The sequence below is a fragment of the Drosophila willistoni genome, chromosome 3R (assembly GCF_018902025.1).
Source record: "Drosophila willistoni isolate 14030-0811.24 chromosome 3R, UCI_dwil_1.1, whole genome shotgun sequence".
NCBI lineage: Eukaryota > Metazoa > Arthropoda > Insecta > Diptera > Drosophilidae > Drosophila > Drosophila willistoni.
Genome location: NC_061086.1, coordinates 24,941,565 through 24,954,897, shown reverse-complemented (window position 1 = coordinate 24,954,897; position 13,333 = coordinate 24,941,565). Strand labels below are relative to the sequence as shown.

The window sequence follows — 13,333 nt, the reverse complement described above, 5'->3', positions numbered from 1 at the left end:
CCATATTGGTCTCATCCCCTGCTGGTCGCGAAAGGCGGTAATTGGATTAGACTCATTGTGCCTTCAGTAACAGCTCCGACATGAGTGGCCAACTAGTCGAATTTCGTCATCCACCAACTATTAACCCTCAACTAGCATGGGACAACGAATTCAGAGTAAGTGAAATTTCTTCAAAGAAAAAATGGCCAATAAATCTTATCCTGGCAGAAATCCTAATTGTGGGAGCCCTTGGAATTGCCTTTTTGGCTATTTTGGCGGTGCTGGTGTGTCGTCTGCTAGAAGAATCAATTCCCAATGTCTTGGCGGTAGAGGAACGGAACTATGCCTTTGACTATGTGATTGGTGGGTCATTCTTTTGGACTAAACGTTTTGGGCATATTCACAAAATCCATTATTTTCCAGTTGGATCTGGCACTGCGGGCAGCACTTTGACCTCGCTACTGGCCAAGCATAGTAATGGATCAGTTCTGCTTATTGAGGCTGGCGGAGCATATGGCCTGCTAAGCAGGATTCCCCTGCTAACTACATTTCAACAAAAAGGGATTAATGACTGGTCCTTTCTCTCAGTTCCCCAAAAATACTCCTCACGGGGTCTTATCGAGCAACGTCAATGCTTGCCCCGGGGTAAAGGACTGGGTGGGTCAGCTAATCTTAATTATATGCTTCACTTTGATGGCCATGGGCCCGACTTTGATGACTGGAAATTGAAGCTGAATCTTTCAAACTGGGGTTGGCGGCAGATTTCACCGTTTATGAAAGCCGCGACGGCCAAGCCAATGGATATGTTTGAGATAACAAGTGGTTATTCCAAGTTAACTCAGGCTCTGGCGCAAGCCGAAGCGGAATTCATGCACAAACCTTTGACATTTCGACGTTCTCGGTATAATATTAAGAATGGATTGCGTCATTCGGTGGTGCAACAATTCTTACAGCCAGTTATGAAAAATTCCCGCCTGCGACTTCTTCCCCAGGCCCTAGTAAAATCCATAAAGCTGTCCAAGAAACCCATGCTGCATGCCAGCTCCGTGTTAGTGGGCATTAAGGATGATGATCACCAGAAGGAACAAAATTTTCGCATTGAGATTAAGCGGGAGTTGATAATCTGTGCTGGAGCCTACCAAAGTCCACAACTGCTACAGGCTTCTGGAATAGGCAACAGGTCAAGGTTATTGGCGCTAAATATCCCTGTGCAGCATGATCTACCCATGGTGGGACAGGGACTTCATGATCACTTCAATTTGCCTCTCTTCGTGTCCATCAATAGCATTGGACCCACTCTGAATCAGGGCGCCCTCTTGAGTCCTGTAAATCTGTATCACTACCTCAGCTCTGGAACTGGTCACTTTGGCAACTTTGGTGTCCTGGGACATGTGACCAGGCATACCAAACGGTTTCCCTTTGGAATAACCTTTTTTGGAGCCGGGGCCATAGATGAAGCCGCTCTCATGTCCATATCGAATTTCAAGAGTCCCGCCTTTCGTGCCCTTTTTCCTCGTTTTTATAATGCATCGCAAGAAGGTTTTGTCATCATATCGAGTTGCCTGCAGCCCAAGTCAAGGGGATCCGTGCAATTGCTGAACAAGAGCATGAGAAGGAATCCCTTAATTGATCCAAACTACCTAAGCCAAGACGAAGATGTGGCCTGCACCATAGAGGCACTTAAAACGGCAGTCAAGGTAATGAGATTTTCCCAAAACTGAAAATAAATAATTATTCCTTATCTTGGTACTAGTTGGTCACCTCGGAAGCCTTTGCCGAGCTTCAGCCGCGTATTCATTGGCCCAAGCTTCAAGAATGCTCGAATTTTGGTCCTTTTGAAAGAGATTTCGTGGACAATCAGCCCTCGGAGCTTTACCTCGAGTGTCTGATGCGACACATTGGCCTCAGTTCCCATCATCCCGGTGGCACATGCTCCCTGGGCAGCGTAGTGGACGAGCACTTAAAGTGAATATATATTAACATCTAGAGAAGTTCTCTGATATTGATCATTTTTGTATAGATTACATGGGATTGCAAATGTGCGAGTAGTGGATGCTAGTATTTTGCCTGGACCGATTTCGGGGAATCCCAACACAGTCATTGCAGCGATTGCCATGAGAGCAGCCTCTTGGATATTGCAAAGTGAATTACAAGATTTTCGCACAGCTCAAAATCAATCGGAATGAAATGAAGGTTCAAAGTAATACCAAAAGCACATAAATACCTGAAATAAAAGAATTTCTTACTAACATCTCTCTCTGAATATTTTATATGGAACTATTTCGTTTAACTTGTACAAAGTATCTTTGTAGACGTATATCTATGCGATAATCGGACTTTCCTCTTTGATCTTGCACTTGAATTTAGATTCGATAGCATTTTTTGGCTCATTGCCCAATAGATTTTCATGAATGGCCACTTATCCACTTGCTTAGAGCATGGTTAGTTCTCGTGCAACTCTCTCGGGGAGAAGGAAATATTTGACCGGAAGTAACCACGAATACTTATCCAGATCCATTGGGCATTAAATCGATCATTTGCAAGTCAGCTTTAAAGTGTCACATTATTTACATATATTCCTGAAGGATTTCACAAGAACCATTCGCGTGTACTGTGACATAATTGTGGACTTAAGTGCAATCTACAAATAGTTAAATCTGTGTGTCGGAATTACTTGTATCTAAGGTCACATCCATGTGGCAACTAGTTTTAAAAGTTTCACGATTTGCCTCTGCTTAGAGAGGAAGAGGTATTACCCAAAAGCAACTAAAATAAACTCACATGTATTAGTGGTGTTCAAAAAAAAAAAAAAAAACAAGAAAGAAAGAAAAAACAGCGCCGAGTAAATTGCTCGACAATTGACAATTGAGCGAAATTAAATTGAATCGTTGAAACAAGCGCCCAGTGCCACCTACACACAAAAATACATGGATTTAGTGAATCACAGAGAGGCACTTAGTTAGTTAGAATCGGGCTCTTCCTTAGTGCGGAACCCCACGACAGCACACGACAATGCAAACTATCGATCAAATCCTGGGTGAACTGCAGAGGTTCTCGGGGCCCGATTATGTAGCCTTCGTTTCCATGTTCCTGCTCTGCATTGGCATTGGCATCTACTTTGGGTTTATGAACAAATCGGTGTCGGAAGATGACTATATGCTGGGTGGACGAAAGATGTTGGTGGTGCCAGTAGCCTTCTCATTGGTGGCCAGCTTTATATCGGGCATAACCCTTCTGGGCTTGCCCACGGAGGTCTATTCGTATGGCACGCAATATCTATATGTTTCACTGGGAGTACTTGGAATGGTCTTTCTGATGGGTGTGTTCTTCTTGCCCGTTTTCCATGACTTGAATATCACATCCACCTATGAGGTAGATTAATCTAATGATATCACTTGAAACGATTTTAATATATGTATTATGTTCTCTTTAGTATCTGGAGATACGTTTCGATCGACGACTTCGTCTATATGGATCTGTGATGTTTGTCATCATGAATGTGAGTATGGATCCTGGTGACATGGTTGTGATATCTAATCCACATGACTTCGCTTTGATAGATAGCCTATCTTCCCATTGTGATATACGTGCCGGCATTGGCCTTCAATCAAGTCACTGGCGTCGCCGTCCATACGATCACCCCAATAGTGTGCATCATTTGTGTGTTCTACACGAGTTTGGGAGGACTCAAGGCTGTAGTTTGGACGGATGTTGTACAGGCGATCTCCATGATGGGCGCTCTGGCTCTGGTGGCCATTAAAGGTAGCTTGGATATAGGCGGAGCTGGTGTCGTAATTGATCGGGCATGGAAAACGAATCGCCTGGAGGCTCCCGAGTAAGTTCTTAATCGAAAACAATAATTAAAATTGGGACTACATTTTTCTTTTGGGCAGTTTCAATCCGGATCCAACTGTTCGTCATACCTTCTGGTGCTTGTTTGTGGGAGGGACTATCTATTGGACTCAGACCAATGCCGTCTCCCAGAATATGATACAACGGTATCTCGCGTTGCCCACTCTGGCTGATGCTCGCAAAGCTCTGTTCATCTTCTGTGTTGGAGTCTTAATTCTGATGGGCTTGTGTAGCTACAATGGTCTGTTGATCTATGCCACCTACGAGAACTGTGATCCTCTGACCACCAAGGCAAGTGGGAAAGATGGCTAAAATGCTGTAAGAATTCCGAATGTCTTATTTTCGTTTTTAGTTGGCCAAGGCTCGTGATCAGCTATTGCCGCTCTTTGTCATGGACACACTGGGTGAACTGCCGGGCATGACGGGTCTCTTTATAGCGGGTGTCTTTAGTGCTGCCTTAAGTTCGCTGTCCACATGCCTAAACTCCATGTCGGCAGTAGTTCTGGAGGATTTCGTAAAGCCTTATGTGAAGAAACCTCTCTCGAATTCCGCCACCAATTGGATCATGCGTCTGGTGGTCGTCGGCGTGGGGGCTCTGTGTGTCGGCCTTGTCTATGTGGTTCAGCATATGGGAACTGTGCTGCAGTTAACTATGAGCCTGGAAGCCATAACCAATGGTCCGCTCTTTGGCATTTTTACCCTTGGCATCTTCTTGCCCTGGATCAATGGCCATGTAAGTGATTGCGACTATTTAGATTATTGATCTTCATTAAATTATTATCCTAATAGAGTGCCCTGCTGGGTGGAGTTATGGGAGTCCTTGCCATGTCCTGGGTCACACTGAATGCCCAGTGGGCCATTGCCTCGGGAGCCATAAGCTATCAGACCAAATCTCTGAATGTAGATCAGTGTGATTACAGTTTCAACTCCACCAGTTTATCGCACAATTCTACCCACATTATGGGTACTTTGGCTCAGTAAGTTCTCGTATTGTCCTTGCCAAGATTCAATTCCGATTTGATTATATTTCAGGGATATATTTCCACTATATCGCATATCCTATATGTGGTATACCTCGCTTGGAGCTGCCATTACCATAGCAGTAGCTTTGCTGTCATCCTTTGTTTTTGGCAAGAATAATCCAAACAAAATTGATCCTGTCCTTTTGACGCCTTGCATTCGAAAGTACTTTAGCTTTGGTTCCGCTACAGTCGTGGTGAGTGGAATATTTTGCATATAAGTTATAAGATGTATTGCTAATGTGCTCCTGCTTTTCTAGAATGCTTACAAAACCGATCTTAACATTCCCATGCAACATAAATTACGCAGCGATGAGGTGGCACTTTGAGTTAACAAGAACGCGAAGTCACAATCGAAGCTACAAAAGATTTTTATTATTTTAATGGGGTCCGTTTCTTTGGAATAACAATTTTAAAAAGAATAATATCTAGAAAATGCCTTCATCCTATGGTTGGCTTTCATTTTATAATCATTGTTTGGATTGTCACACATCATGTTAGGAGAATAGATTTACATATTTGCATGTGAGAGTGAGTAGGAACAATTAAATAAGATTAACAAAAACAAAATTTTGCGAAATATCTGTGCATGAATCGAATTTGTGATGGATTTTGTGTTTATTTCGGTTGCTGCTGGACCTTGGAAAGCAAAGTGCAGCGCTCAGACTCATTGAGATGTTCATAGAAGTTGGGAAAGTGCTCGTTTTGGGCAAAATTGGTCAAGAACTTTTGCAGATTCTCGGCAATGTCACCTTGATAGTTGGACTCCTTGAGCAGTTCCTGCAATAGTTGCTCATCCTCGGCAGAGTCATCATCGGTCTCAAAGCACAGATCGGAGATGTATCGTGGTTTAGACGCACTCCCTGGACCATCATCCACAGCGTCGTCATTGTCGTCCTCCGAATCTGTGCACCCTTCGTCCGCCGTTTTACTCTCTTCGAAATGCTGATACTCTGAGATAAGAACCTTGAAGATTTTGACCAGAGCAGGAATGGTGACAGTGACCCATTTCTGATTCGATGCCACAGAACGGGTGCGTCGTCGGTCATCGCTAGTTTCCTCCACCTGTTCCTTGTAGGTGATGGAGGTCAACCGATTATCCTGAGTAGCTACGCCATATTCAAAGAGTTTGCATAGCGCCATTGTGGTAACCTGTGTGAAAAATATGATTTGGTTAATGTTTGCCTGCTTGACGCTACTCGGTGGCCGGCTCTCACCTTGCGCTCGTACATGCCAAAGAAGGAATTCTGCCGCGACAGCCAATTGGTAAGGACAAATTGCATGGCTGGCTCACCATTTGGACCCGGTACTGTCGATAGAAAATTTAGCACAGCGTCCATTTGAGTAAGGAAGAGATGGGCGAATATCAAGACCAGGTTCATAATAACTTTAAGGCATTCGAGATTCTGCATCTTGCTGATCACAGCCTTGAGGAGCATGTCCACATTCTCGCCCAGCATGTTGCCCATCTTTGTGATAATCGTGATTATCAGACGACCAATCTGGCCGGCCGCTGTCATCTCGCTGTCCATGGGATTGAGTAGAATGGCAGCCACCTGCATAATACAATTAACTCCTTCCCCGTTCTTGTAGCTGCATATCTGTTCGGGTGACACATTGATGAAACTACGCAGGCATTCCCCGCCGGACACCATCACGGCGTGGTCATCCGTTTGCAGAACACAATTCATCATGGCGGGAAAGACAGTATCCAGCATAATGCTGGGCAGGGGAGCCTCCGTGTACTTCACAATGGTGTTCAGAATGTCTAGAGCAATGTCCTGCTTCTCTTTGGCCGGTTCCCCGGTGAGCGACAAAATGCTCACAATGGTGGGTATGAATTTTTCCTGCAATGGTCCGAGACACTGCTTGCGCTGGCACAGGGCCTTGATTAGGTCCTGGACGTTCTCCAGCACATAGGGATCCTCGGCGTATTTGAGAAAGACGGCGATCACCAGTGGAATTATCTTGCCATGGGCAGCATAGGCAAAGTCAGCATCAAACTAGGATTTAGAAGTGAAAGATGAAAACTAATTCCACTGATCACAACTCTAGCCTTACCTTAACCATCATGGTAAGAGCCTCCATAAGCAAAGCCAACACACTAGCCTTACACCCTGGCACCAGAGCCATTATGCCATCGAGAAATCCTGGCAGCTTGGACACTAGCAAGGTTCGCTTTTGGCCCTCCACCGACTCGTTGGCCTGCAAGAAGCCATGGAAGGAACGCACAGCACTAATACGCAGAATAAGGAATTTTTCCGGCGACAGGCTGCATAGGGTTACATCCAGAATTTCCGACAACATCTGTGGATTGTACAATTCCGAACTGGAATAGGTGCTTAGCGTCCAAAGGGAGCGACCCACTAAATGAGGCAGCTCTTGATGCACTAGCAGGTTGCGCACAATTGTCAGATAGTTGAGCAAATCGAATTTCGATTCGTCATCAACGATGACATCGCGGAAAGAGTGTACGGCCTCCATGCAGGCTTCCTGGATTTTCCACCAGTTTGGATTGTTGGCCGCCTTTTCGGCCTCCGCTACGCTAAAATGACGACCCAATGCCTCCTGTAGCGGCTGAATGGCCTTGATGCCAAATTCATCATTGATTGCCTACAGAAGCAGAGAGGGATAATCATACAAGGATTACCGGGCAATGGTTTATATTCTTACCAGGAGAACATCCCGACCACAGACGCGCACTGTTAGCTCTACTCCGCCATCGTCCTCATCGTCCACAAATTTCTCGGGATCGTCTTGCCAATCCTCCAACTGCTCTTCACTTAGCTGAATATACACAATTGTGATATATATTAAATCGGCTAGAACGTTCTTCATGCTGCCACGAAGTTTTCCGCATGTGAGAATACAATTGATGAACTCTAGAATCTGTATGATTAGAGTTTGAAAGTTTGTTTGCTCGTCGTCGTCCTCGCTGTCGCCAGTAGCCAAGGGATTGGCCTCAGTCTGATTAACCGAGACCTTAACATACGTTTCCGCTATCTGGGTAAGCAATTGCCAGATGATGGGTAAAATGCGATCCATATACGGATTTATATATTTAGGCATATCGGTGACAAGATGGGTAAATACTGAAAGAAAAACAGATAAGATGAGAATGTAAACAGAGCTAACAGAGCTCCGCTTCTACCTTTGATAATCTCTGAGCGCAATAAAAAGTTGGATCCCGAGGCACTGTTCATGCTCAGATAGTGCATTAGCTTTTCCATGAAATTATTTAGGATGGAACTGATCATGGTGCTCTGCTCTTGCTTGTCAGTAATCAATGTCCCTATTGATCTTAACAGAGGCTTCAGTATCCGTATGGCCGATGCTCTTGTCTTGATCGAATAGTTTTGCTCAGAGTCGAAAATGCGGTACACTTCTGGAATTACCACCGGTCCCAATTCCTTGATTTGCTGGACATCGTAGATGAACTCCTGCAGGACCTGCAATGCCCCGTGGATAGAGTCTTCATTGCCCCCCAGGCATTTTACAATTATATCGAACAGCTCTGCCCAGCATTGGGGATAGTCTGTGGCCGCAATTGTGGATATCGTATGGGCCACGGATGAACGTATCTTTGAATTGGGATCGTACAAGCCGTTGGGCAATATATTTCGAATGGTCCTTTTTGCCTGTTCACTGGCCAAGCAACCATTTTCTCTGTCCTCCAGTTCAGTCCAATGAGCCTCCACATATCGAGTCAACATGACAATGGCGATTTGTCGCAGCGGCAGCTCTTGCGACTGATTCATTATAATCTCCGACAAATAGACGCCATATCCTAAAATTATAATCAAACGTTAAGCCCGGAAGAATGTGCGTGGGTGGGGTTGGTGTTGCTACTGCCCGCCAATTCTGAACGCAGACGCACCTTCTGTGAATTCTAGCTGCTTGATGCGTCTTTCTGCCTGCTGGAGCGTCGATGTGTCCGGACTAAGCAGATTCTGCAGATCCTCTATAATGGCCTGCTTTACAGAGTCGCCACAGTCGTTTTGGAATTGCAGTGACATTGTTTATTTTGTCGAAAATAAAAAAAATCAGCAAAAATCAGCCGGCAATCTGTGGTCCACATGTGTTTTAAAATTTCCCTTAGAGATGGCACTATCGAGGTATCGAATATTTACTTTTTGGCGCCACCATCGATTGTTTTTATCGATAGTATAACATATGCGAAATTAACATATGTTAAATTTAACAGCATTTGCGAGTTTAACAGCATCATTTGCGATTTTAACAGCATCATTGCGAGTCTTGTTGTTTTTGTTTATCTTGCGGACTTAGGTTTTTTTTTACCTGCGTTTTATCAACTTTTTTTTTTGAAAATTAACATTATCTGTTAATTAACATTATCTGAGTCTGTTAAATTCTGTAAAAACGATAGCGATTACTCACGCGATTTAAACCGCGTGAGTAAACCGCTCGAACATTTGAGTAAACGCGCGAACATGTTCGAGTTCGTGAGTAATGTTGTGTTTACGTTCGAAGCTCGCGAGTAAAGTTGTTTTTTTTCTTGCCTTTTTGCTTTTGTTGTGTTTTTTTATTGTGAAATTCTAACCATCCGAGTCGGACGCAAAAATAGAATTTAATAAAATATGACATCTTGGAATCCAGATATTGATGTCCAGCTTACGGACTCTGAGGACGAGGAAGATATTGCCATGAAACGTGATTTCCACGGAAGGGAGGCGATTCTCTTTGTTGTAGACGCCAATCTTCAGGAACGCAAAGAACGTTTAATGGAGGCATTTCAACTTATAAGCAGTGCCTTTATCTCGGGCATGCTAGTCAACGATAAGGATTTGATGGGTCTGGTGTTTGCCAACACACAGCACAGTCCTCCACCGCTTGAGACAGAATGCCTGGATAACATAGTAGTGCCTATGAATTGTGCTGTGTTCCTACCGCTTCGGCAGTTGACCAAACCTATAGTGGAACACTATTTGCAGTTTATAGTTTCGGCGGATGAGCTTTTTGCCACAGACTATGGCCTGGTGGAAAATGGTCGTGGAAATTTCGCTGCAACGATCCGGCTGTGCATTGAACTTCTGGAGAAATGCGGCAAAAAGTTGAACAATGCCAAAATTGTCTACATAACGGATAAGGACACCCCACATCCTGTAGCCAGCAACGAATTTCAGGCAGCTCTGCAGAAAGCCAGCGATTTGGAGGGTAAAGAGTTTGAGTTCCATGTGATACCCATGATTGATGAATTTGACTATGAACCGTTCTACAAGGAGTTTATAACCTTGTCGCGAGGTAAGCATTGGAAGGGCTGCTGTGCGAAACCTGTTCCCCTTGCTGGCGTGCAGTGATAGCCTTCAAGGTTTTAAGGTTTCGCAAATCAAATGTACAGAGCAAAAATTCACCCGCCTCCAAGTGAAGCACTATTGGTCAGCGGTTTTGATTTTGCTTACAGTTTAAAAGACAATCCCAAACTTCGATTATAACCTATCCTTCTTTATAGCTATTGACATTGATGCCTTTCAAGTGCCAGATGCGCAACTTCTGCGCGAAATTCTAGCCGATCGCAAGCTAAAACAAGATTTCCTACGCCGCTGCTTGGGTCACTTCACTTTAAAGCTGGGCCCCAATCTAGCGATATCCGCGCAGTATTATAATTATTTCCAGCGTCGCGCCTATCCCAACAAAGTGCACATTCTGCGCGAAGACAACAGTGTGGTTCGCAAGAAACGTGTCATAATGGTACGCGAACAGGATGAAGAAACGCAAGATATCAAGCATGAGTTTCAGATAAAGTCAACTGATGGTTGGTATGAATGCAAAATGGGCGAGGAGAACCTGCGCATCACCAATACACAACTGAATATTGTACGCGATTTCCATCGACCTGAGATGATGCTGCTTGGCTTCAAGCATCGGTCGTCTCTGCCTGAGGTGATCTATAGCAAACCAGCTAATTTCATGTATCCCGATGATCAGAATATTATTGGATCCAAGAAGTTGTTTCGTGCTCTGTGGCAACGTTGTCTTGAGCGTGAGAAGATTGCTGTCTGCTTGTTCTTGGCCAAACGCAAATCGGTACCGCGTTATGTGGCTCTAGTTCCAGTGGAGGCGGAGCAGTCAAAGGACAACAACTATAGATCGCTGCTCTCTGGAGATGGTTTTAAGATTGTCTATTTGCCGGAAGCTAAGCATATTCGTAATATCGACCTGTGCGATTGGAACAGCACTGCCAATACGGCCAGCGATGAGGAAGTCGATCTCTTTCAGAAGATCATTAAAAAGCTTCGTATAGACTATCAACCAAATATGATTAATGATCCAAATCTCGAATTACTGCAATCCAATCTGCTTGCCCTATCGCTAGACATTAAGACTGACGATCGTGGACTTGCTCGTGTGCAAGATCCCGTTGTACAGGATGAACGCATTGCTAAATTCCTGCCGGAGTATGAAGAATTATTTGGCAACGAAATTGAACCCGCCAAGAAAAGATCTGCACCGAGATCCGAAGCTTCTGTTGGTGCAAGCAGAGCGCCCAAAGTAGCCAAGATCGATGGAGAACAATTGGGAAGCAACGAATATGTGAATCAGCTTATAGCCGATGGACGGTTAACAAACTGCACTGTGGCCCAGTTGTGTCAGATTTTAAAAACGCATTTCGACGTAGAGCCGCCCAAATCTATGACCAAAGCCAAATTGGTGGACCGCATTAAGACACTGAGTTCTTAACTAATGTTATTGACCTAGAAGGTTTTCCAGTTTATTTTTTAGTATTATTATATATATTTGATTAAGATATTGTATATACTGCCAGAAGCAGTCTAAAAATTTTGAAATTAATATATATCGATGTAATATATCGCAACTTGTGAGTAAATATCGATAATTGGATTACTATCGAATTTATGGATTATCGAACTGTTCAGCAGTGCGGCAACCCTAACAACAACAGCCTGACCTGCTGCTAAATAATTTATTAATTTTGAAGTCTAAGCGATAAGAAAACACAATGACTGGAATCATGGACTCTGTGGAAATGCCCAAATTGCCGGAGAATCAAAAGACCTTTGCCGGCATACCAGAGGCGGTATTCCTGGTGAGTCAACCGTTCAACCTAACCTCCAATCGTTGATTGGTGGAGGAGGGGAAGGAGGCATGTGCAGCTGTGCCTGAATATGCTTGCTAATCCTTGCCTGGTTTTCATTTGCAGGAGGAGATCGACTCATTTATGGCCCAGCCAGAAAACGAGAACTGTGAGAAGGTTCTGCAGCGACTGGACGAACAGCATGGAAAATATCGATTCATGGCCTACAATTTGGAAGCTCGGCGTCGTAAGCTGAAATCTCAGATACCCGATTTGGAGCGTTCACTGGAAATGGTGAATGTGTTGCGTAAGGAGGATGAAGATCGTGAAACGCAATTTCTGCTGAGTGACCAGGTGTTTATTAAGACCTTGGTGCCTCCCACAAAAACCGTTTACCTCTGGTTGGGAGCCAGTGTAATGCTGGAGTATCCCTTGGATGAGGCCGAGGCACTGCTGAAGCAAAATATCACATCGGCTGTAGGCAATCTAAAGTCTGTCGAACATGACCAGGACTTTTTAAGGTGAGTGGCACGAGGAATGCGGTCTTGATAATAATATTACTCATTTTGTTGCCTTACAGGGATCAAATTACCACAACAGAAGTGAATATGGCTCGTGTCTACAACTGGGGTGTGAAAAAGCGGCAGGCCGCTGCCAAAACGAACGCAAGTAGTAACCAATCCTAAAATTGTCAAATCAACTCGCCCATTCTTACGTCTCTCGCGTATTATTTATTTCGAAAATAAAAACAACAAAAATGTGCATTCAGATGCGGCAAGCAGAGATAAAGCGTAGCCGCAATTGCATTTGTCGCTTGCTTTAAACTTGTTCTCCATTAAAGTTACAATAAATACGAATAAAAGGAACCTGTGACAGGATAATTAATACAACAAATCTTAACAATAATACGTACAATAATAATTACGTTAATCTTAAGAATTACATTCATTACAACTATTAATTTATTTTCAAAGTCAATTTGATTCTAATCATAATCTGCATTTGGGAGTTTCCCAAGACAGATTCCAGCAACTTTTGTCATTATATTTAAACGCACTATCATTTCATAATCCTAAATTTAGTATCGACATTACCTTTTACTAGTGTAAATTTAAAACTCATTTTGCTTACTCCATTTAAATTTAATTAGCTAATTTTCGGTTTCTTAATTTTAACATTCATTGATTTAAATATGTTGTTTTTATGTTCGACCAAAACACTTCGGCTCGCTGAAGTTTTTATTTCATTTAATAATTCGATATTCTATGATTTACAAGAATTCGATTTGGCTGCAGGACCAATGAAGAATCTAAAAACTTGTATTATAATATTATCACAGGTAAGATAGATTGTATAATTTTATTAACTAGGAGCAAGCACTTTCCAGCAGTATTTTTTGTTGGTCCTGCATCCACATCATTGGGCAAAC

The 13,333-nt window shown here is 43.5% G+C and overlaps 5 protein-coding genes across 5 annotated transcripts; 4 read left to right on the top strand and 1 right to left on the bottom strand.

Annotated features, from left to right (window-relative positions):
• Nucleotides 1–90: 90 nt before the first annotated feature.
• On the top strand, nt 91–2,228 carry LOC6646882 (neither inactivation nor afterpotential protein G). Its single transcript, XM_002069917.4, has 5 exons — nt 91–155; nt 208–342; nt 403–1,676; nt 1,733–1,944; nt 2,000–2,228. The coding sequence occupies exons 1-5, from the start codon at nt 137–139 to the stop codon at nt 2,163–2,165; spliced, it is 1,806 nt and encodes a 601-aa protein (XP_002069953.1). The 5' UTR covers nt 91–136; the 3' UTR covers nt 2,166–2,228.
• A 224-nt stretch (nt 2,229–2,452) lies between these two features.
• Nucleotides 2,453–8,939, top strand: LOC6646883 (sodium-coupled monocarboxylate transporter 1). Its single transcript, XM_002069918.4, has 8 exons — nt 2,453–3,351; nt 3,413–3,478; nt 3,540–3,814; nt 3,873–4,122; nt 4,184–4,564; nt 4,621–4,808; nt 4,864–5,047; nt 5,111–8,939. Exons 1-8 carry the CDS (start codon nt 2,992–2,994, stop codon nt 5,177–5,179), a joined length of 1,773 nt encoding a protein of 590 aa, XP_002069954.1. The 5' UTR covers nt 2,453–2,991; the 3' UTR covers nt 5,180–8,939.
• LOC6646884 (importin-9) lies at nt 5,204–8,866 on the bottom strand. The gene is made up of 6 exons (XM_002069919.4): nt 8,728–8,866; nt 8,002–8,637; nt 7,524–7,942; nt 6,912–7,463; nt 6,068–6,853; nt 5,204–6,002 (listed from the first exon to the last, which is right to left on the bottom strand). The coding sequence occupies exons 1-6, from the start codon at nt 8,864–8,866 to the stop codon at nt 5,469–5,471; spliced, it is 3,066 nt and encodes a 1,021-aa protein (XP_002069955.1). The 3' UTR covers nt 5,204–5,468.
• Nucleotides 8,940–9,370: 431 nt separating the features above from the next.
• LOC6646885 (ATP-dependent DNA helicase 2 subunit 1) lies at nt 9,371–11,699 on the top strand. The gene is made up of 2 exons (XM_023178490.2): nt 9,371–10,112; nt 10,321–11,699. The coding sequence occupies exons 1-2, from the start codon at nt 9,449–9,451 to the stop codon at nt 11,547–11,549; spliced, it is 1,893 nt and encodes a 630-aa protein (XP_023034258.1). The 5' UTR covers nt 9,371–9,448; the 3' UTR covers nt 11,550–11,699.
• A 46-nt stretch (nt 11,700–11,745) lies between these two features.
• LOC6646886 (prefoldin subunit 3) lies at nt 11,746–12,798 on the top strand. Its single transcript, XM_002069921.4, has 3 exons — nt 11,746–11,916; nt 12,031–12,425; nt 12,485–12,798. The coding sequence occupies exons 1-3, from the start codon at nt 11,830–11,832 to the stop codon at nt 12,588–12,590; spliced, it is 588 nt and encodes a 195-aa protein (XP_002069957.1). The 5' UTR covers nt 11,746–11,829; the 3' UTR covers nt 12,591–12,798.
• Nucleotides 12,799–13,333: the final 535 nt, after the last annotated feature.